Source organism: Rousettus aegyptiacus, unplaced genomic scaffold, assembly GCF_014176215.1.
Source record: "Rousettus aegyptiacus isolate mRouAeg1 unplaced genomic scaffold, mRouAeg1.p scaffold_m13_p_2, whole genome shotgun sequence".
Lineage (NCBI taxonomy): Eukaryota > Metazoa > Chordata > Mammalia > Chiroptera > Pteropodidae > Rousettus > Rousettus aegyptiacus.
The window spans coordinates 22,642,483-22,661,918 of NW_023416295.1; the positions used below are offsets into that span (position 1 = coordinate 22,642,483).

The 19,436-nt window shown below is 37.4% G+C and overlaps 1 protein-coding gene across 1 annotated transcript; it reads right to left on the reverse strand.

Moving 5' to 3' along the window:
• Positions 1-4,336: 4,336 nt before the first annotated feature.
• On the reverse strand, positions 4,337-19,173 carry CPO (carboxypeptidase O). The gene is given in 11 exon segments (XM_036235966.1): positions 4,337-4,489; positions 4,491-4,552; positions 5,399-5,483; positions 8,854-8,883; positions 8,885-9,063; positions 10,213-10,303; positions 11,342-11,451; positions 12,336-12,441; positions 13,320-13,421; positions 14,958-15,057; positions 19,106-19,173. Coding segments are annotated over 11 exon segments (1,086 nt in total).
• Positions 19,174-19,436: the final 263 nt, after the last annotated feature.

Genomic DNA, 19,436 nt, shown 5'->3' on the forward strand with positions numbered 1-19,436 from the left:
AAAAATAAATTCTCAAAAAAAAAATTAATAAGACCTTGATGGAAAGGAATGCACAGGTAGAAAAGGAGTTAATACACTTGCCATTTAAACTCTTTGGAGCTTTATTAATTATTATTATTTATTATTATTATTGTTTTAAATAAACGACTCCTTAGAAAGAAATAAAAAATTTTTTTTCAGGGTAGTTAAGAAAAGACTATGCAGTCTTGATTACAGCAGCGTGTAAAACTGTTATAAGGGGCTATTATTTTCTCATAATCTTATCGTAACTTCAAATACTTCAAAATTTACAAGTCCATAAAGACTCATTTTCTTTTACTATGCTTCAATAGAGACAAAACTGAAAATGCATGTTTTCCTGAAGTAGAAGTCTTATCTGGAACAAGATTCCTCAAGTTCTAAAATCAAAATGTCTTCAAAATAAGAATATTTCTGTTTGTATGACATTACAATCTCCAGGCATATTCTGAATATTAAATAAATAATTTATTAATGATAATTTTAGGAAATTAAGAATGTATTGTTTTGGAAATAGTTCCCAAGGGAGTTGTCTTCTATTGGCTTCCCCAGAGGCAGACCCAGAGGTGAGGATTTACGTACAAGTTTTTATTCAGCAGGTGCTCCCAAGAGAACTTGGAAGGGAGTGGGGACCCCAGGATAGGGAAAGAGAGGAAGCCACACACAGGGGTAACCTCAGAGAAAAATTTTTGGAAGGTAATTTGAGCTTTATCCCACAGTACCGCTGGAACATGAGTTCTACTCTGGTGTTTTCCCCACCCCACTGCAAGGGGACTGGGCTGTTATATATATCTGGACCCATCAGTTACCATCTGAGCAGGGGCTCTGGGTTTCTGGTGGTGGATGTAACTTCCACACTTCTAGCTCTCTGTGGCTGCAGTCAAAGTATGTGCAGTAGCTCAAGGGCAGTCATTGGGAAAAGAGTCACATATGTGCGAGCTGTTGGAGGCTAAGAACACATCAAGGACAGAAAGGGATGCCGGAGAAGGAGCCTGGAGGGCTCTGGCTGACGCACTGGCAGTGGCTGCTGGACAGTATTTCTGATCCTCAAACCAGAAAGTTCTATTCCAAGAAATTATTTGACCAATCAACAATTATTAAGAACGGACTGACCATGGGCACGCTGCTCACCTTCTCTTCGTCTCAGCTTCTTCGCCAAATAAATAAAACCACCTAACTCAGGATTTGTAGTATTATATAAGGTAATGCACATAAAGTATTTTTATCACTGTATATAGTAATAGAAATTAATAAAGATTAATTTTAGTATTTTTTAAAAACTCATGTGTATTCAATATCACAATTTTATATATTTGGGCAGTGGGCTTATCTTTGTGCCATAATAAATTTATGCCTGATTCAAATTATATATGCAGAAGATAAGAATAATGTCTTATCTTAATATCTTATGGGGTGTGATATGAAGAATATATTTTCAGTAACACATCAGGAGATTGCTAAATTGCATAAAAAAGGAAGAGAAATAGGAACTTGGTCATACATAGTGGAAACAAAAAAAAATAACTCATTTTGACACAGATGTAGAAAAAATTAGAGCTAGAAGCTTATTTGAATTTGATACCATTTAAATTTATAATTTTGCATTGTTTTAAACTCTAAATTTACCTATAAGTCAAGAAGATCTAGATCATATATAGGAATAATTATGAAAAAAAAAAAAAGAAACACTGACAGAGTTTGGGGGAAGGAAAGAAATAGTAACAGAAAATGCAGTATATTCAAACTTCCTAAAAAACTGAAAAAAGGGACATCACAAAGACACTTTTATTAGCACTGAGATAATATTATCTTGAACCATATAAAATCGCCAACACTTGGACATTTTTTATCTATGAAAACAGCAATGTCATATGATTCGACCTAATACATAAAGTCTGTTGGGAGTCTTCTGTGGGCCTCTTTTGCTCCTGCACATCTTGCTGGCATTGCTAATAATGCAAGGCCCTGGCCACTCTTTACCTGGCTCATTTCTCGGAGTTGTGTTTGCAGCAAGGAAGCAAGCATGAGAGATGAGAAAATGTCTCCTTCTGGGATAAAGATCAAGCTTGCTTACTGCTTGCTCTAAAAGCAGTGAAGTCCTCAAGCTCATGTTTCTCTCCTGTAACACAACTCACTGCATTTGCAGGTGTTACCTGGACTCTTCGGAACACCGGTCTGGAAGTTGGGAGCAAGGGAACCAATGTAAACATAGTGATGCTCTTGTGTATCTTACTGGGCTGTGAGTAACAATGTCTTTCGTCTCTGATTCAGGGAACTTAAGCCTTCTAACAACCATGAAACAGCAACAGGCTAACTTTTTATCTTTAAAGTAGGGTAAAATAAAATCTAAGACACAAAAATGCTACGACAGAATACTCTCAAGTTTGCATTAGTTGTCTCAGTTGTGAAGTTTTCCCAAGCTATTGCCACTTCAGACCAGGAAGTTGAAAACATCCTTAAGAAAGATCATTATGAGATGTCACATTACAATGTACACCTGAAAATTATATAACTGTATTAGCCGATGTTACCCAAAAAAACTTAATTAAGAAAAAGATCATTATGATCTTTCATCACCTATCTATCTTTGCTATTATAATTCTTTCATAGGAAGTAAAAAACGTGTCATGTCCTCCTTTGCCGATTCCCTTAGAGACATGCGAAGCCCCCAAGAAGGCTATGGTTATGTCCTAGACTCTTGGAAAGAGTCCATGTGGGAAGTTTTAGGCAAGTCGATCACTTGTGTTTCCATCTGTTCTCTTCCAACTTTATTCGGCCATGGGCTCAATCTTTATACATGAATTAAGCTTTATAAATCAGAGCTCTTATAGTGCTCAGAAGTCCAAATTGTTAAAGGCAATCTTAGACACTAAAACACAGGCTAGATTAGAGCTGAAAACCTGAGTTTCGAGGCACAGCTCTGCTGCTTTCTTCTTGAATATGGTATTGGTTGTCACACTAGTTTTTTTCCTTCCTAGGCTGACCATTGATGAAACCCAACCATTTTCTCCTCCCAATACTGCAATCCTAGATTTGGCATTTTTATGTAAATAGCTGTTCTTTGATTCATTAAACCTCATGTCCCTGACATTTTCCTGTCAGACTCTTATCAGCCACACACTGGTAAAACCTGAAGAAATAAAGAGGACAAAATAAAAGGCAAAAAAAAAAAAAAAAAAAGGGTTACAACGAAAAAGTGTATTGTGCCTGTGACCAACAAGTAAATTTGGAAATGGATGACTGAACACCTAAGGATCCCCTGTCAGCCAGTCACAGCTACAACATTTGTTCAAAGCCTGACAAGTGCTTAGCACCATTTCAAAGGTGACACATAGAGATACAGAGGAAATGACAGTCGTAGATGCTACCTTAAGAGCACTTAAAGTTTAATAGACAAGATAGCACGATTGAATGCCTCTATACCCACAAACGTGGAATCTGGCTCTTGCTTTCCTCTCTAATTACTCTTTATTTCTCTCATAGTGCCTGTCACAAGTGGCAATATTTAGCTTATTTATTTGAGGTTTTTTTTTTTTTATTATCGTGACCTCCCTGAACTGAGATTTGCCTGGCATGCAGTAGTGCCCCCTTCTAATTATTTAAGGCTACCCGTTCCAATCTCGACCACTGAGTTAGTGAGTGATTCCACGTGGATGTTGACTGTGTATATCTTACTCACCATTGTAACCCAAGAGCTTAGCAAAATTTACTTAGTAGATTCTCAAAAAAAAAAAAAATTGAACAATTAAATAAATGAATAAAGCAATAGCTATATGTATATATATATATATATATATATATAGAGAGAGAGAGAGAGAGAGAGAGAGAGATTATATAACATATCTTCTGAATGTTGATACTAACTCAATGACACCAAATTAAGTGTAAACCTCGTCCAAAGGCACAAGCAAAATTTTCAAAGAATTTAAGTGGGGGAAAAAAATCTTTAGACCCCAGGGCAGCTGCCCTAAAACTGACCTCGGATACATAAGTGAGCACAGTTAAGATTAGCAAAATGCATCCTAGCTGACCTGTAGATTCATGAGCCATTGAATTTTAGAGCAGTTTGGTTTGCAGCATTATTGTAGCAATAACTAATATTATACTCTTTTAAAGTAATAAAAATTAATTACCAACAAAACAAACATTATAACACAGACATGATTTATCTTTATTGAAATAGAAAGCATTTCTAGTTAAATTATTTGGTTCCTCTTTGACCACAAGCACCTTTCCTGCAACCACATCCATGTCATCGGGGCTGAGCAGGCCTGGGTAGGATGCACTTAGAGAAGAGACATAAAGGACATGAGCAAGCTCATGTCACCTTTTCAGCAGTGTTTGAGTACCAGTGTTTCTCATACACATCATCCAGGACTGAGAGCACAGCCTCCATGGTCTCCTCACTGGTGGCCTGAATCTGAGCTTCTGGAAGTTCAAATCCGTATGTACCGTTGTCCCTCCGCTCAAAATGTGTATGAGAAAGGGATCCCAATGTCCCGAGCCCAGTCTCTTGAAGATCCTGATGAAGCATCTACAGATGAAACCATGAATGCAGAGTTAGAAATTGTATAGTGAAAGCACAGAGTTCTAGAAGCCATTTTGGGAATAAAGGTTCAATGCAGCAAAATAAACAAGCTCTTTCATGTTAGGGTCTCATGGATAGCTGTCTTCTCCCTCTCCTTGATATCAATCACCTGTAAGGCAGAAATTACATCGTTTTCAGCCTCTCTGTCTGTACCTACCACCCACCACAGCACTTACGATTATGCCTGGTACATAGCAGAAGTTTGGTTAAAGTTTCTCAGCTGAATCAAAGACCAGACAAACTAACACTTTAAGACAAGAATTAACTGACATATAAAGAAAAAGAAACAAAATTACCAACAGGAAAAATATTATGCAAATATTCTCTAGGTGGTCCTCTGGTGGGTGTGAGAAGTGGCTGGGGATGGAGAAAGGCAGTATACTTTCCTTTTAACTAAATTCTTTAAGATTTTTTCTTCAGGCCCCACCTGCTCTGTTTCTTATCCTGATGGGTCCTCTGGGAACTGAATCAACTGACCAAGGATCACTGGAAAACGTCCTTCCTGTTAACTCCTGCGCCTTCTCCCTGCCAGCTCTTTTCAACTGAAGCCAGAGGGAGTTCTGGTCTGAGCCAGTGTACTAATTCTTTTTCTTTGAGCTCACACCTCATCCCTAGAGAGCATAATTCAGAATTTGTACAGACTCTTTTTTATCCTTGGTCATTATGATTTGTAAAATTTCATGTTGATCCCAGGAACTCTTCTCTTCCTCTCCTGCCCACCCCAATCCCCAAAGTCCACTGACTTGTTTTGTGCCTTAGATACAATTCAAGAGGCGACAAAAAGATACTTACATAAAATATCTATACTCTATCCAACTCTATAATTGGTTCCATGCTTTGCTTTCAGTGCATTTGCTGCCTTCTCTCCAACTTGGATCTGGAGGTGGGAAATAGACAGATATCTGGTGTTAAAAATAAAACCAGCAATCCAGAGGGTTTGCTATTTTGTCCAAATCTGTCTCCAGAGTTCCAGACTATCTCTCTCGCATCCCACTGGACATCTATACCTAGGTAGCCTGCTGATACTTCAGACCCAAACACTGAAACCCATTTTCATCATCTTCCCCACTAATAAGTGTTTTTTTTTTTTTCTTATTTCTGGCTTATCATGTTCCTCCAAACACATGCAAAATCTAGCATCTTTGATTCTCCTTCTTTCAAATGCAAGTTACCATGTTACATTTCCAGAGCCATCACCCTATTTTGGTCTCATTACCTCTGAAATGGACTGGTGTCATCTTCTAATAAAGTTGGTTAAGGCCCTGTCATGTATGTGGGAGGATGGAGCTTGGGATGGATACAGGGTTGGTATGAGAAGAGTTCAAATGGAAATAACATCAGCATATAAAACATTAGAATTCATATAGCTATTCTAACTTTCAGAGCAGCTTAGAGCAGAGCTATATATAGTTATGTTTCCCCTACATAGTGATTGCCAAGTTGTCTTTCACGTACTATAATATTTATCGTGATTTCTACACATTTCTGGTTTTGTAAATACATAGAGATTAATTACTCGTCTCTGGTAGGTTTAAATAATACTAGAAATGGAAACCTCTTTGAACAGTTGTCCTGATTCTGTGTCTTTGGGCACTCTATCAACATTTACCCCTAAGAACCTCAAACCACGGTTAGCCAGCTTCAATTAGGTTGCGACAAGGTGGCAAAATCTTCAAATTGTCTTTTTATCGAAAATCCTTGGAGGTGAATGTTTATGGTAACTCTTTAGCTCCTGAGACTATGAGAGAAACAACAGCAAAGCAGTCTTTCTCAATGCAGTTTGCCAGTTGATGCCTATAGTACTAAAGCACTGTGCCTCATTCCCATCTTGGAGCTAGTTACCTTCCAGCAGTGGCAAAGTCAGTGCCCCAGGTCCCTCCTGCTTTCTTGCCTTCTGTGGCCAGAGGGCTCTCACCCAACAGCCTATCGGCAACACAAGGCTCTCTAACCTTTGAACGCTCACCTTGCAAAATGGTCATGTAGAATCTGTTTTCCTGAACCAAAAAAGGAATGAAATTCCCTAGAAAAATACTGGAGTATATAATCCTTGTGTTTTTTTGTTTGTTTGTTTTTGTTTTGTTTTGTTTTTCTGCTGGTGGGAGGCCCGTTCCATCAAAGATCTATAATAGCTTGTCTTTGGTGGTTCCGTTGCGTTTGTCGCAGATCCTTTAAGTGGAAAGTAGACATCTAGGACAAATAGCACAGACACTGGAAGATGAGTTCTGAGCTTCTCAAGTGAAATCTCTGTTTCTGCAGAGAAATGGAACTTTAACAGAAGAAATGGAACTTCTAGGGCTAAGAAAAGAGGGAGAAATAGGATACAGTGGTTTAGATATCTAAACCGATAACAGCTCCTAGAAATTGTAAACACTTCCTGAGCAGAGAGGGACAGGGTGAGGTGGTCGAGTGGATGTAACCTCTGGAGTCTGAAGACGTGAGTTCCAGCCTGGGCTCCACCATGCACTGTCTGTACGGGCTCTAGAAATATAGTTAACTCAAGGTCTCAATTTCCATATCTCCAAAGTGAACTTATTATATTGTTATGAGAGTCAGATGAAATAATGGCTGTAATGTCTTTTCATAAATTGTAAAGTCCTAGGCAAATGTTAGGTATTTCCAAGTCTTACAGAATGATCATGTAGTACAAACGGCAAAAACATTGCAGGAAAGATATTGGGGGACTGCTGGGCATTTTTTATTGCTGGGGAAAGGCTCTCTTCAGCAAAGCTCTACAGTGGCTTTTATTTTTGTGCCTAGGCATGTGTGTTACAGATCATGATCCAGTGAGAGAGGGACAAGACATGTAAGAGAACCAGCGGGTCCCCAGGCCTCTGTGATCTTAAAAACAGAGTGACCTTAGTCCCTATCTAGTGCAGCCTTTGCTGATAATGAAAAGCTTATTTGAAAATATAAAAAACAGATAAGCAGAAAATAATAAGCAATGGTCAAAATGTGGAGAAATTAGAACCCTTGCATGTTGTTAGTAGGAATGGGAAATAGGGTGCCTGCTATGGAAAACGGTATAATGGTTCCTCAAAAAATTAAAAATAGAATCACCATATGATGCAACCACTCTTGGTTATATATTCAAAAGAATTGAAAGTGGGGTATCAAGAGGTATTTATACACCTATGTTCATAGAAACATTACTTGTAATAGCCAAATGGTGAAAACAATTCAAATGCCCACTGATAGATGAGTAGATTTTAAAAATGTAGTCCAGACATACAATGTAATACTATTCAGCCTTAAAAAGGAAGGAAAATTCTGACACATGATATAACATGGGTGAACCTCGAGAATGTTATGCTTAGTGAAATAAGCCATACTGTACGACACACTGTATGATTCCGCTCATATGAGGTATCTAGAGTAGTCAAACCCACAGAAAAAAAATTAGAATGGTGGTTTCTAGGGGTATAGGGTTTCGATTATGTAAGAAAAAAGTATTTTAGAGTTTGGATGCACAATTATGTGAATGTACTTAACACTAATGAACTGCACACTTAAAAATGATTAAGATGGTAAATATTATCTGTATTTTACCACAAAAAAATTTTAAATAATATAAAAAAGATGCAAAAATTACAATTCCAAATTTACCCTCCCTTTGACTTATGTCTATTGTCCTCAGGTTCACCAAAAGACAAGCCTGTCTGTCTCAGAAATCTGCCCACTGAAGAACCTGGATGAGACAAAGCTCATAGTCCCTGCCCAGGTTTGGATTTCGCTGGCACTTCCCCCTACAAATACTCCTAAGCGCATACAAGAGACAGTGTTTAGAAGAAAACAAAGCATTGTGTTTAGCAGAGAAGAGAGCAGATATTATTTAGCCGTGTTATTTTAGATATGCCATATTCCACTAACAGCTGGCAAGTTCTTTAAAGCACGGTTCAAAAGCTATAATTGCTGAACGAAGCTTCAAGAGAATTTACAGAAATGAAAGCACATTTCTGCAGATTATTAACATAATCATCTCATTTATATTATCGACGAATACCTAAGATGTCTCCCAACTTGACATTTTATGAAACAGGTAGTTAATTAATGTAGGTAAAGCAGCATTTTTAACCTGAAACCTTCCCAGCAGGCATCTGGCAAGGTGTAAAAAGCAGGAGAAAGAAAATAAAGAAGAGCAGAGAGAACAAACGCAGGGCTGGAGCTCAAATCTTGGAAATGGAAACCAGGGAAAGGAAGGCAGGGGTCCTACAGAGGCACCTCTAAAGCCTTCGGCGCTTTGGTCTTACCAGCTCTTCATGGTTACTTGGTTTTTTTTTTTTTTTCAGTATAGCCATAAGGCGTGAGAATGAGCTGCCCATAAGAGTGCATGGTCAGGAAGCATACAATGTCCTCTTTCCTGCTCTCTATAAAGCTGGAACCTGCTTTAGCCTCAGGTTCAGACACTGGTCCTGTCCCACAGAATATTGGCTCTTGGCGGTTTTCAGATGCGCCAGTACCTGGAATGTCCAGGAAACCGCAAAGAAGGCAGCACCATCTCAGTTTAGAACTGGGGGAGGGCAAGGAGTCATCCGTGCTCAGGGCATCTGTGGGCGGAATCAGGGCTTGACCTTGCTTGTCTAGGTTAGTTCTTGTTAAGTTAGTCCACTCAGATAGTCATTCAAGGAGCAACTCAGAAAGGCAGAAGGGTTGATATTTGGATTTAGAAACAAACTTTGTGCTGACATGACCCAGGAAGGAAGATGTAGAAATGAAATGGCATTTTCAGTAATCTTTTACTTATGCTTGCGGTGGGCCCTGAAACATAAGGCTGGGAACTAGTTCTCAGGTTCCCAAGGTCAGACTCTGACATAGTCTTGTTGGCCTGAGAGTCTCTCACACTGTCTTACTAGTTTGAGTCTCATTAGAGCTGTTTTGCGAGTACGTAAATAATCTGTCCTCCTCACCAGTTACGATAAGGCCCCAACAACTGAGCCCCTTTTACGTGCTGGGCGCTGTGCTCAGCCTCTCCTACGTGGCACCTCATTTAATCTCCACAACACCCCACTGATAAGATGGCATTACTACAGGTCACATTTTAAATAAGGGAAAACTGTAATCGGGAGATGAAACAATTTTTCCAAGATCACTCAGCCACTCAGTCTAAATTTTAACTCTTGCCATCTGGTTTTTAACTAGGCTGCTCTTGACCATTCTTACATCTTTATTTACTTCCAATTCACTGGGTATGTTGAGATTCAGAAACGTGAAAATGTCTTAAGGAGAAGAAAATGTTTTCCTTGTTTACTTCTGTCCTCCTGCTGTAAAATAATCTACAAAGGTAAATCTCTGCTTTTTTTTCTCTCTTGATGACAGTTCTTATTTTCAAAACCAAGTGATGGATTTCAAACACATTCATGCTGGTCTAAATCTTCTTTGTTCCTGTTTAGCCAGCCTCACTGGAAGAAGAGCTCTGCACTGAAATGTTGCTGCTTTTTGTTGTATAGATAGAATCATCCCTTTAGAGGGAATATGCAAGACAAGAAGCCCAGAAATTTGTGCAAAATTAGATGTTTATTTTCAAAAGTTGTAACTCTAGCAATTCACTTCTTTCCTATTTCTTCTTTTTTTCTTTTATTTATCAATTCATCTACTAAACATATACTTACTACACCAGGATACATTGAAATTTTGGTTGAGATCTGTCCCAAAACATTTGCTGTTATCATGAGCTGAACGGGATTTCCTCCAAAGCCGATCCTGGAACAAAGGAACACTGGGATGGTGCCATTTTAAGGACTCATAAATCACAGCGTTAGCAGCGATGGGTGGTCCTCAAATATGAAAAATCATTCCTAGGATTGTCCGGAAGAACGTGCCTTTAACATGATGAAGCTTATGCAGGTAGTTTTTAGTCATGCAGGTAGGTTAGCAACCCCTATAAACAGGAATATTGTAAACCATCAAATTGGAGGGATGTTTGGCCTTTTCCTCCTGAGCAGATTAGCAGTGCCTGTGGGACGTGATCTGCTTAATCAAAGAAAGCTTCAGAGAGTCATTTTTTAAGTCCAAGTGATACAGGATGAAAGGGAAATAGCTTGGCAGATGGAACAAGGCTGTTCCAGATGTATCAGAGACAGTCTCCACACAGCTCTGGAAGCGGAAGACTAATGCATAGAGATGGGAATAAAGACAAGTTTCACCAGACAAGCTCAGAGGGAAGGACTGCATTCATGTACGGGGTGAAAGGCTATTGCAGAGAAAGGGGTCCCATGAAGGGCTATGGGGCAGTGCTTAGGAAGGAGGAGGAATGAATACTCTCTAGAAACAAAGGCTCTTATCTGAGGAAGTTGTTTACTAAATACAAAACTTTATGAGATGTTTGCCTTCTGTGATCACAATGAAAAATGAAGGCTGGGTTACTATTTCTAATCGTTTGCACCTCTCATGCTTCTAGAACTGATCTAAAGTGGATCAAGTGGCAGGTAATCCACAAACTTTCAAGAGATGGAGTTGGAAAAAAAGTTAAGTCTGACTGGAAAATGGGGAATATGTCAAAACAAAACAAAACAAAACAAAACGTACTGGACTTCGATTCTAAAAATGGCTACTTTAGTATTAAACTTGACTTAGGTTATTGGCTTAAAAACATTAGGTTGATTTTTATCCCCAAAAGAGTTTCTTTCCTTACATGGCCACAAAACATTTTTATAGCTGCAATGAGCGAGGTCAGGAAAATGAACCTGAGTCAAGATCTAGTTTATGAACTCATTCCAGGACCAAACTGGATGTACTCACAGTTGTCCATGTGTAGATATAACCATCTATGTTAAGAACTGGGAGCACGAAGAAGTCCAGGTTCTTAAGGAGCCTACTTATCCTTGAGTTATCTGTATAGTTTTGTAGAAATTTAAGAGAGAAATATTGAAAATGATGTTGACAAGAAGTCTTTTCTCTTTTAACTTTTTTAGTGATTTCACTTTCCTCATAAGAGAAGACCAAATATCCAGCCTCCACCCTCCACCCTCCACCCACCTCGGGTCATGGTGGTTTTCAAACGTCAGTGTGCATCGGAATCACCTGGAGGACTTGTTAAAATACGGATTGCTTGGCTCCTCTCCCCAACCTGCTCCCCCACCTGCTCCCTCACCACTAATTCACTAGGTCTGAGGTGGTGAGGTGGAGCCTAAGAATTGGCATCTCTAACAAGATCCCGTTATGTTGATGCTGTTGGTCTAGGGACTCTCGAGAACTACTCTTTGTGGGTTAAATTCTTTTATGTTTGGGTTTCTGAGAAGACTGACATACAAAAAAAAATATCACTTTTAAAGTTTTTTTCATTCCCTCAGTGGAGGGGATAACATGTAAAAATTCACTGTGCTAGATATTTTTTAATATGTTAATCTCTGAATCCACACAACAAGCCCCTAAAGTAGTTATTTCATACTCCTTTTGCAGGTGAAAACTAGGGGTTTTAGTGTTAGCAAATTTGCCCAAGACTATTTGAAAGAGGCAGCACCAGTATTCACTCATGTCTAACTTCCAAGGAATATTTTCTTCTACATTTAGATTCGTTTACCTTCCAATAAAAATGATTCCATGTGCACTAGAAAGAGATCAGAATACTAACTTTTCAGTGAAGGTATTTATTAATTCCCTCTCCCTCAGGGAGGAGTATCTCAGCAGAGAGTTGCATTGCCAGCCTGTGAATGAAGCATGCTTTCTAAATAGCCAAGATGTGACAGGTATTTTATGGGATGGTTAACCATGATGGGGACACTAAAGACACTTACTTCTTTCACAAACCACTGGCAAAAAGCAGGGGCAATCCATTCCCTGGTGTGAATTCCACAGTCCATCCAAATGATCTTCTTGGGGTTGTTGGATGGTTGGCTAATCTGAAAGGAACACCGTGCTCCATTACCAGTCACTTATCATGGTCATCCTCTGTACAAAGTTATCAGACTTTTTATTCTGCTAGAGGTCACTTTCTTTCTCTACTCTGTGGTTTCAAGCATGAGGTAAGGATGCTGGCAAAGACACTCACCCATATGAGCCTTCCTCTCCTGTTAGTTATCTTGGCTGTTGTTCATAGGACCACATGCCAACTCCCCACGTGCCCCACCTGAAGCCGGGTAGGAAGACCGGAGATCCGGTTATCCCCGTGGCTATGCTATTATCTGGCTGTGTGGCCTTGTACAAGTGACTTCACTTCTCTGGGTCTTGGTTCCCTCAACCACAAAATGAAGAACCAAACCGAAGGCTGTCTATGATTGGTACATGTGTAGGGATTTTTTTTCCCTTATGCAGACCCTACTCTACCACCTCTGTGCAAGCATGGAGGTACATGGGCCTTCACAGAGCCAGCCACTCAACCAGAATGTCTAAGGTCCTGTTTAGCCCCATCATCCACGATTCTTAGCTCTCAGTCTTAGCCAGGGCAAGGGAGGCCCAGGATGGAGAAAACAAAGGAATAAGCTCTTCTACTTCTGGACCTTAATATTTTTAAGGCCTACCTTCATGGTCCCACCCAACTACTCAAAATTCTCTTTATTCAAGACCTTGATTCCATCCAGATGATTGATGTGTAAGCCTTTCTAAGTTTTGAATTTTAAAAGTCCAGTTTGGGGTGGAAAAGGCAAAGTCTTTCTTCACTGCCTCTTTTAACCTTGCCTACATTTCTGACTAGAGCTCCTGGATAGTAAACAAATATTCTTGGCTTGGATGGTAGAGATCCCTCTTCCCCAGTAAGACAATTCTCAGCCTTCTTACTCACCTTCGAATAATACATGGGCTGGGTTCCATAGGTCATTTCTAGGAAATGCTACGTCACCACTTCTGGGTACTTCTTACTTATCTGGGTCATTCCCCGATAGATCTGAAAAAGCCAGGGAGGACTGCAGCTATCAATAAGAACATTGTTTGCTTGCCTCTAATTAAGATAACTGCTTCTTCCATTAAAATACTGAACTCTGTACTCTTTGCTTTACATTGCAATAGTTGCATGCTAAACAAACTAAAAGACTAAACCAACACATTATTACCCACCCTCTCCCATTTTCTTTAAAAATCTACTCTGCCATAAGTCTTAAGGACACCCTGTTGAACTTTACAAATAAGTTATTGAGAATCAACAATTTCAATAATTGTTAATAGTACTTTAGAAACAATAAATAATAGTACATCACTGATGGTATTTCAGAAACAATAAATAATAATACATCCTTCAAATGGCTGCCAGACTTAGAATTCATATAGCACACAATTGTGCCAGAAAGTTCAGGTCAGGCATATTTCGTGGGATCTTCTTCAGTCTTTGTGGACCTTGACAATATCTTTTGCTAATGTCCGTGGTGCCAAGATTATGGAGGAGTAGGAAATGCCCTTCACAAAATAAGCCAACAGAAGGTTCTAAATTAAGCCCAAGTTAATCATTTTGATTAAACTTGGAGGATCTGAATATATGTTGATTTATTTACAAGTCTTACACCATGCTAAGAGAGGAAGGGTCTTACATCTTTGCCTGTAAATCAATAACTCGGGGTTCTATAAGAGTGAATGGAATGAGGGAATTCACAAACATAAGACATTGAAGATGGCCATGAGGGTATAATAGGGTACCACCCATACTCTAAATTCTTTCTTATATTATTTGAAAAAAAAATTCTGGAAAATATTAATATATTCCCAAATATTGAGATAATAAATTATAAAACCTGTTTGGAGGGCAACTTGTACATTTATATATAAAAAATTTAGATGTGCATATCCTTTAACCCAGCAATTCTGTTTTTAGAAATTTATACTTGAAAAAAAGTTTTGCATGATGTCATACACACACATCCCCACACACATATTTGCATAAATAGTAGCTTCTTTATTTTATTTTATCTTTTTACTGTAACTGGTTTTGGAAATTGCCAAACTTATCTTAGTAGCAACACAAAAATTTCTTTGAGAAGTTTTCTTCTCTTAAGAACTGCTGACTGTGTCTCTTGCATCCTGCAAGAAATACCACAAATTGCAGCTAAATATGATTCAGTTAGGCTTCTCCACCCCACATCCCACACATAAACATTGGCCTTTCCCTGCTTAAGCTGGCAAAGAGCTTGATGAACAAGAGTAAGGGTTAATTCTGGTCCATGTTCACACTAGCAAAATTGATTGGGGTATTCTTTTCCTCCTTTTTCTTTTTGTTGTTGGTTTGTCTTTTCATCTCATATCACCAGGGTTTGTAGCTTCATTGTTGGTGACTGGGGTATGATGTTTGGGAATCCCTTGACCTCAGTGCCCTGGCGAATTTCCACCCCATATTTTGAGCCCTCTAGTTCACAGATATTAATAGTGAACCATCTCTGCCCATCCTAAAGTTGGTTGTGACCACCACCCACCCCTGCCATGTATACTTGCTCACCTCCCCCATGGGGTGGTATTTGTTATAGGAATAAGTCTCCAGGTTCCTCCGTGAAGTCACTGTCTTGCCCACAACCTCTTGTCTGTTTCGTGCTAGTGATCTGCGAAAGGAAGAAAGAAAGACAAAAAGCAGTGAAGAAACTGAGATATCATAAAGGCTGGAAGGTTGATGAAAAAGGTAGTAGAAAGAAATGTACATATCATCTGGAGGACAAAAGCCATTTACCTTTTAAGGTAAATACTATTATTCCTGGTTACTTATTTTTCTGAAGATTTTGTTATATAGGCTAAATAATACTTTTATTATATCCTAGAAAGTAGGCATAAAATATTAGCTCATTTAAAAAATTATCTCTGATCTGGACTACCAAGAGAGCAAAATAAGTATTTGCATTATGAAGTCACTAGAAAATAATTTCAGTGCTTTTTGGAATGGGGAAGAAGAGAGGGAACGAAGTAAATGAAAAGCATATCTTTTCAACCTTCCCTTCGTCCTCATTCCTTGCCCTGGTTGTCCTCCCTGTCATGTCCTGCCAGGAAATGAGATCACTGGAGATGCCTTTACAGCAGTGCTGGGACCAGGGATGATGGCTGTTCGGAGCAATCTTGTTTCTTCCTTCATGTAGTTCAGCGAATGTTTGGGTCTTTCTTTATCACAGTTATCCTCTCAGTGGTAGGAAAGCGAGGACACCTTAAAGCAGTGTTGGCACCTGGTGAATTCCTGTTTCAGTTGGGGTAGTATTTCCTGGCGTTTACACAATATAAACGGGGATAAATCAAAGGTAACTGGACACCCGCAAGCACCAACATTTGGCTTCTGCCCAGTTAACATCTGTGAAACGTATATGTTGCCTCCTAAGGCCAGCACTGAATCACTGGGTCCATGTAATATGCAAAAAAAGTGAACTGTCTGAGATTTGGTGAAAATCCATAATATTAAAAGTGCTTATCATTTTTACGTGAAATTAAACATAATACTTAAACCTCAGAAACCAAAATTCTTATTTCGGGCAATGTTTAAATCATATACTTAGAAAAGGCAATTCCTTGTTTCTAGACAATTTCTCTGGTGATGCATATTACATGTAGAGTGGGAGGGAAAATCTAGCTAATGCCTCAAATGATCACAAATCTCATCTCACCAATCAAATAAAAAGAGAACAGGACTTTATGTAATTTTTTTTTGAATAAGAATTCATAAAATGTCGGCCAGAGAAAAAGATCCTTTGGGGTACATTATTAATAAATACTGAAGATCAAAGATTGCCTGATGAAATTTTGACCGGAATGTATAAAGAAGCAATAAAAAAATAACTAATAAATATTGAGGCAAATTTTGTCTTTTATATACTTAGTGAAGAAACTGTTTCATAAGTATTTCATGACAGTAAAGTATTTTTAAACTTCTTTTCCTGCTTACAAAATTAACATATGCTTATAGTGGAAAATTGAGAAAGTACAGAAAAGAGAAAAAGGAAGAGAGAGAGAGAAAAAAGTCTTCAATAAATCCACCCCCCTAAGTTAACCACTGTTGATATTTTGACATATTTCCTGTCAGTCTTTTATCTGTGCATAGTTTTTTCTGAAACACAGTACAGATTATATCTCTATGTAACTTCGCATTTACTCCTTTGTATTCTGTATTCTACCAGAGACATTTCCTTAAATGAATAAAAATTCTTCATAAACATTATAGTTAATGATTGACTAAAGTTTGATAGTAAGTATATATTGCACAGCATCATTTGTTTAAGTACTTTCATCTGTACTGAATATTAAAGCTGTTTCCTCTTTTGTTTTTTTGCTATTGTAAACAATTCTGGAATTAATGACTTTTTTGCATAAATCTTTGTGCTTACTTCTGATTATTTCCTTGAGCTACATGCCAGGAAGAAGAATTCATAGGTCAAAGAGAATGAAATTTTCGAGGCACCTGATTCATATTGCTAAATCTCAAATGATTCTACAGACGTATATTTTTATTGGGAGTATGCAATGTATATGAGAAATTACCTCAAGAGAAACATTACAAAGATTGAAATCTTTATTAATTGTAGATTTTCTAGAGTATCATTACATCGATCATAGTGAATAAAGTACCAAAAACAGTAGCTAATCTGTTTTGAGTTGGTAAGAGCCATATAAAAGTTGACACTATTTTATATCAGTAAATAACAATAAAAATGAAAACAGCCAATTAGGATTAGGACTAGCAGATTTGAAATGTTTTCCCCAAGTATAGTCATAAGGAGCTGTCCAATGGAAAGTGTGTCTTATCTGAGTCCCACTGCCTGAGCTGAATCACCTTCTTAATTTAACCTGAGCTTGGTAATCATTTTTTTAACTAAAAGTTTTAATGCATCACTATTGCAGAATGTTTGCAAAATGAAAAAAAGCAATGAAGATTACAATTACCATTTTGATACATATTTTTTCTTATATTTTAAAAGTATTTTATTACATTTTGTATTCTGCATCTTTCCTTAAGCATAAAACATGTATTTAACATGCAGTTAAAATTTTTCATAATCATTCTAATGAATGAATAATATTCCACTATTATATATCATATTGATATTTATATAACATAATATGGTACATTTAAATTGTTTCCAAATATTATAATGCTTAATATAATATTTATATTATAAATGAGGCTGCATCTCAGTGCATAAAATTCTTTCCATACATTAGTTTATTTCCCTAGTCTAGATTTCAAGAAGCAGGGATATTAGGTCAAATGATGTGTAAGTTTTAAGGATGTTCACATTTTTAAGCAAGTTATTTTTTTTTTCAGTTAAAACCATGTATAAAATATGAGTCTTTATCTCTAATTTATAAACGAATAATCTCAGAAGGGAAGATAAATGTAGTATCTATGTGAAACCAAGTAAACTAATGGAAAAAAAAAAACAATGTCCAAAAATGCTTTTGACATCACATAGATCCTGGACTCTCTTTATAGATCTAAAATCAGGCTTTCTATGAAGCCAAGGGACAAGTTGAGATCACACAGATAGTCTGGAGCAAAAATCAGAGTGTGTTTTTCTGTTCTATGAGAGCAAGTTTGTTTCAAGATTCTTTTAACCATGAAGAAAAAGAGGAAACACTTTGTAACTACACAAGCTCCATGAGATATATAAAAATGAGCAACATACTGAGCTATGTATGAACAAGGGAAACTGTATTTTATATGAAAACTGCACTACACACACAGAGATTTTAATATATATTATATATTTACAGAAATTATGAAAGAACACAAAAGTAGGCAAATGACATGAATGGGTAATTTATAAACTAATAAAATGAGTAATAAGACAAAATACTTAGTCTTATTGGAAATCGAAATGAGTCATCTGTGGGTATTACTTATCAAATTGGCAAACACTTAAAAAATGCTATTGTTGGAACTGTTGACTGACACAACTTTTCTATAGGGCAATTTGGCAATGTATAACAAGATTCTTAAATTTTTCTCAGCTCCTGGCCCAATAATTATACTTTTTGTCACTTTTTTAAAGAAAATAATCAAAGATTAAAAAAAATATATTGATGTAGTTGGATGCTCATCATGGTATTATTTGTAAAAATAAAATAGAAACCACATAAATGCCCAATAGGGTAAGAATGATGGAATTTTATTAACAATTGCAAGTTTTATAAATGTTTTAAATAAATGTCATAAGAAAATTTTTTATTTGATTTAACTAAAAAAATTTGACATTAGTACTATATACATAATTAGTTAGCTAGCTACCCCTTAAGAAATATTAATAGTGAAACTATTTGATAGTTATAAACATATTTTCTTGATAATTAGAATAATGTGATTTACTAATGAGAAATTATGTGAGTGAGAGACATAGAATTTTCATTATAATTTCCTTCTTTCAATCAAAAAACATATCTATTTGAATTTATTATACGTTGTGTGAGGAAGCATTTATTAGATATTTATTCATTTACTCAAAAATTATTAGAATAATGTTTAATGATAACAGTTTAGGGATCTTTATCTTTCTCATTTATGGTGGTATGGATGAATTAGGAAGAGGGGAGAATCCAGTTGCACTGATATTGGAAAAAGCTTTCCATTTAGACAATCTAAATCATAATAGTCAACCCCTCTTCCCACTTCACGCTCACCTATCACATCCCAGCCCCCCATGGACCAGCATCCCCAAGAGGTAAAGGGTCCCAGGCAGAGGCTTCATTCTTCTGCAGACAGAGCTAGAAAGTCCCAGGCAGGTCAATGGATCAAGTGTCTCTGAGAATGCCTCCAGGTGTTGGCTCCTGCAATCAAGATAAGTCAGTGGATGTCTCAACAGAAACATGTGAGCAGTGTCTTCATTAACTCCATCATGTCCTCAAACGGTTTTTTCTAATGGTGGAAAACGCTATCATTGATTTTTCATTTCTCCTCTAAAACTGAATTTACACAAGCCTTTGGCTTCATCAGACCCAGAAAAAAACTTTT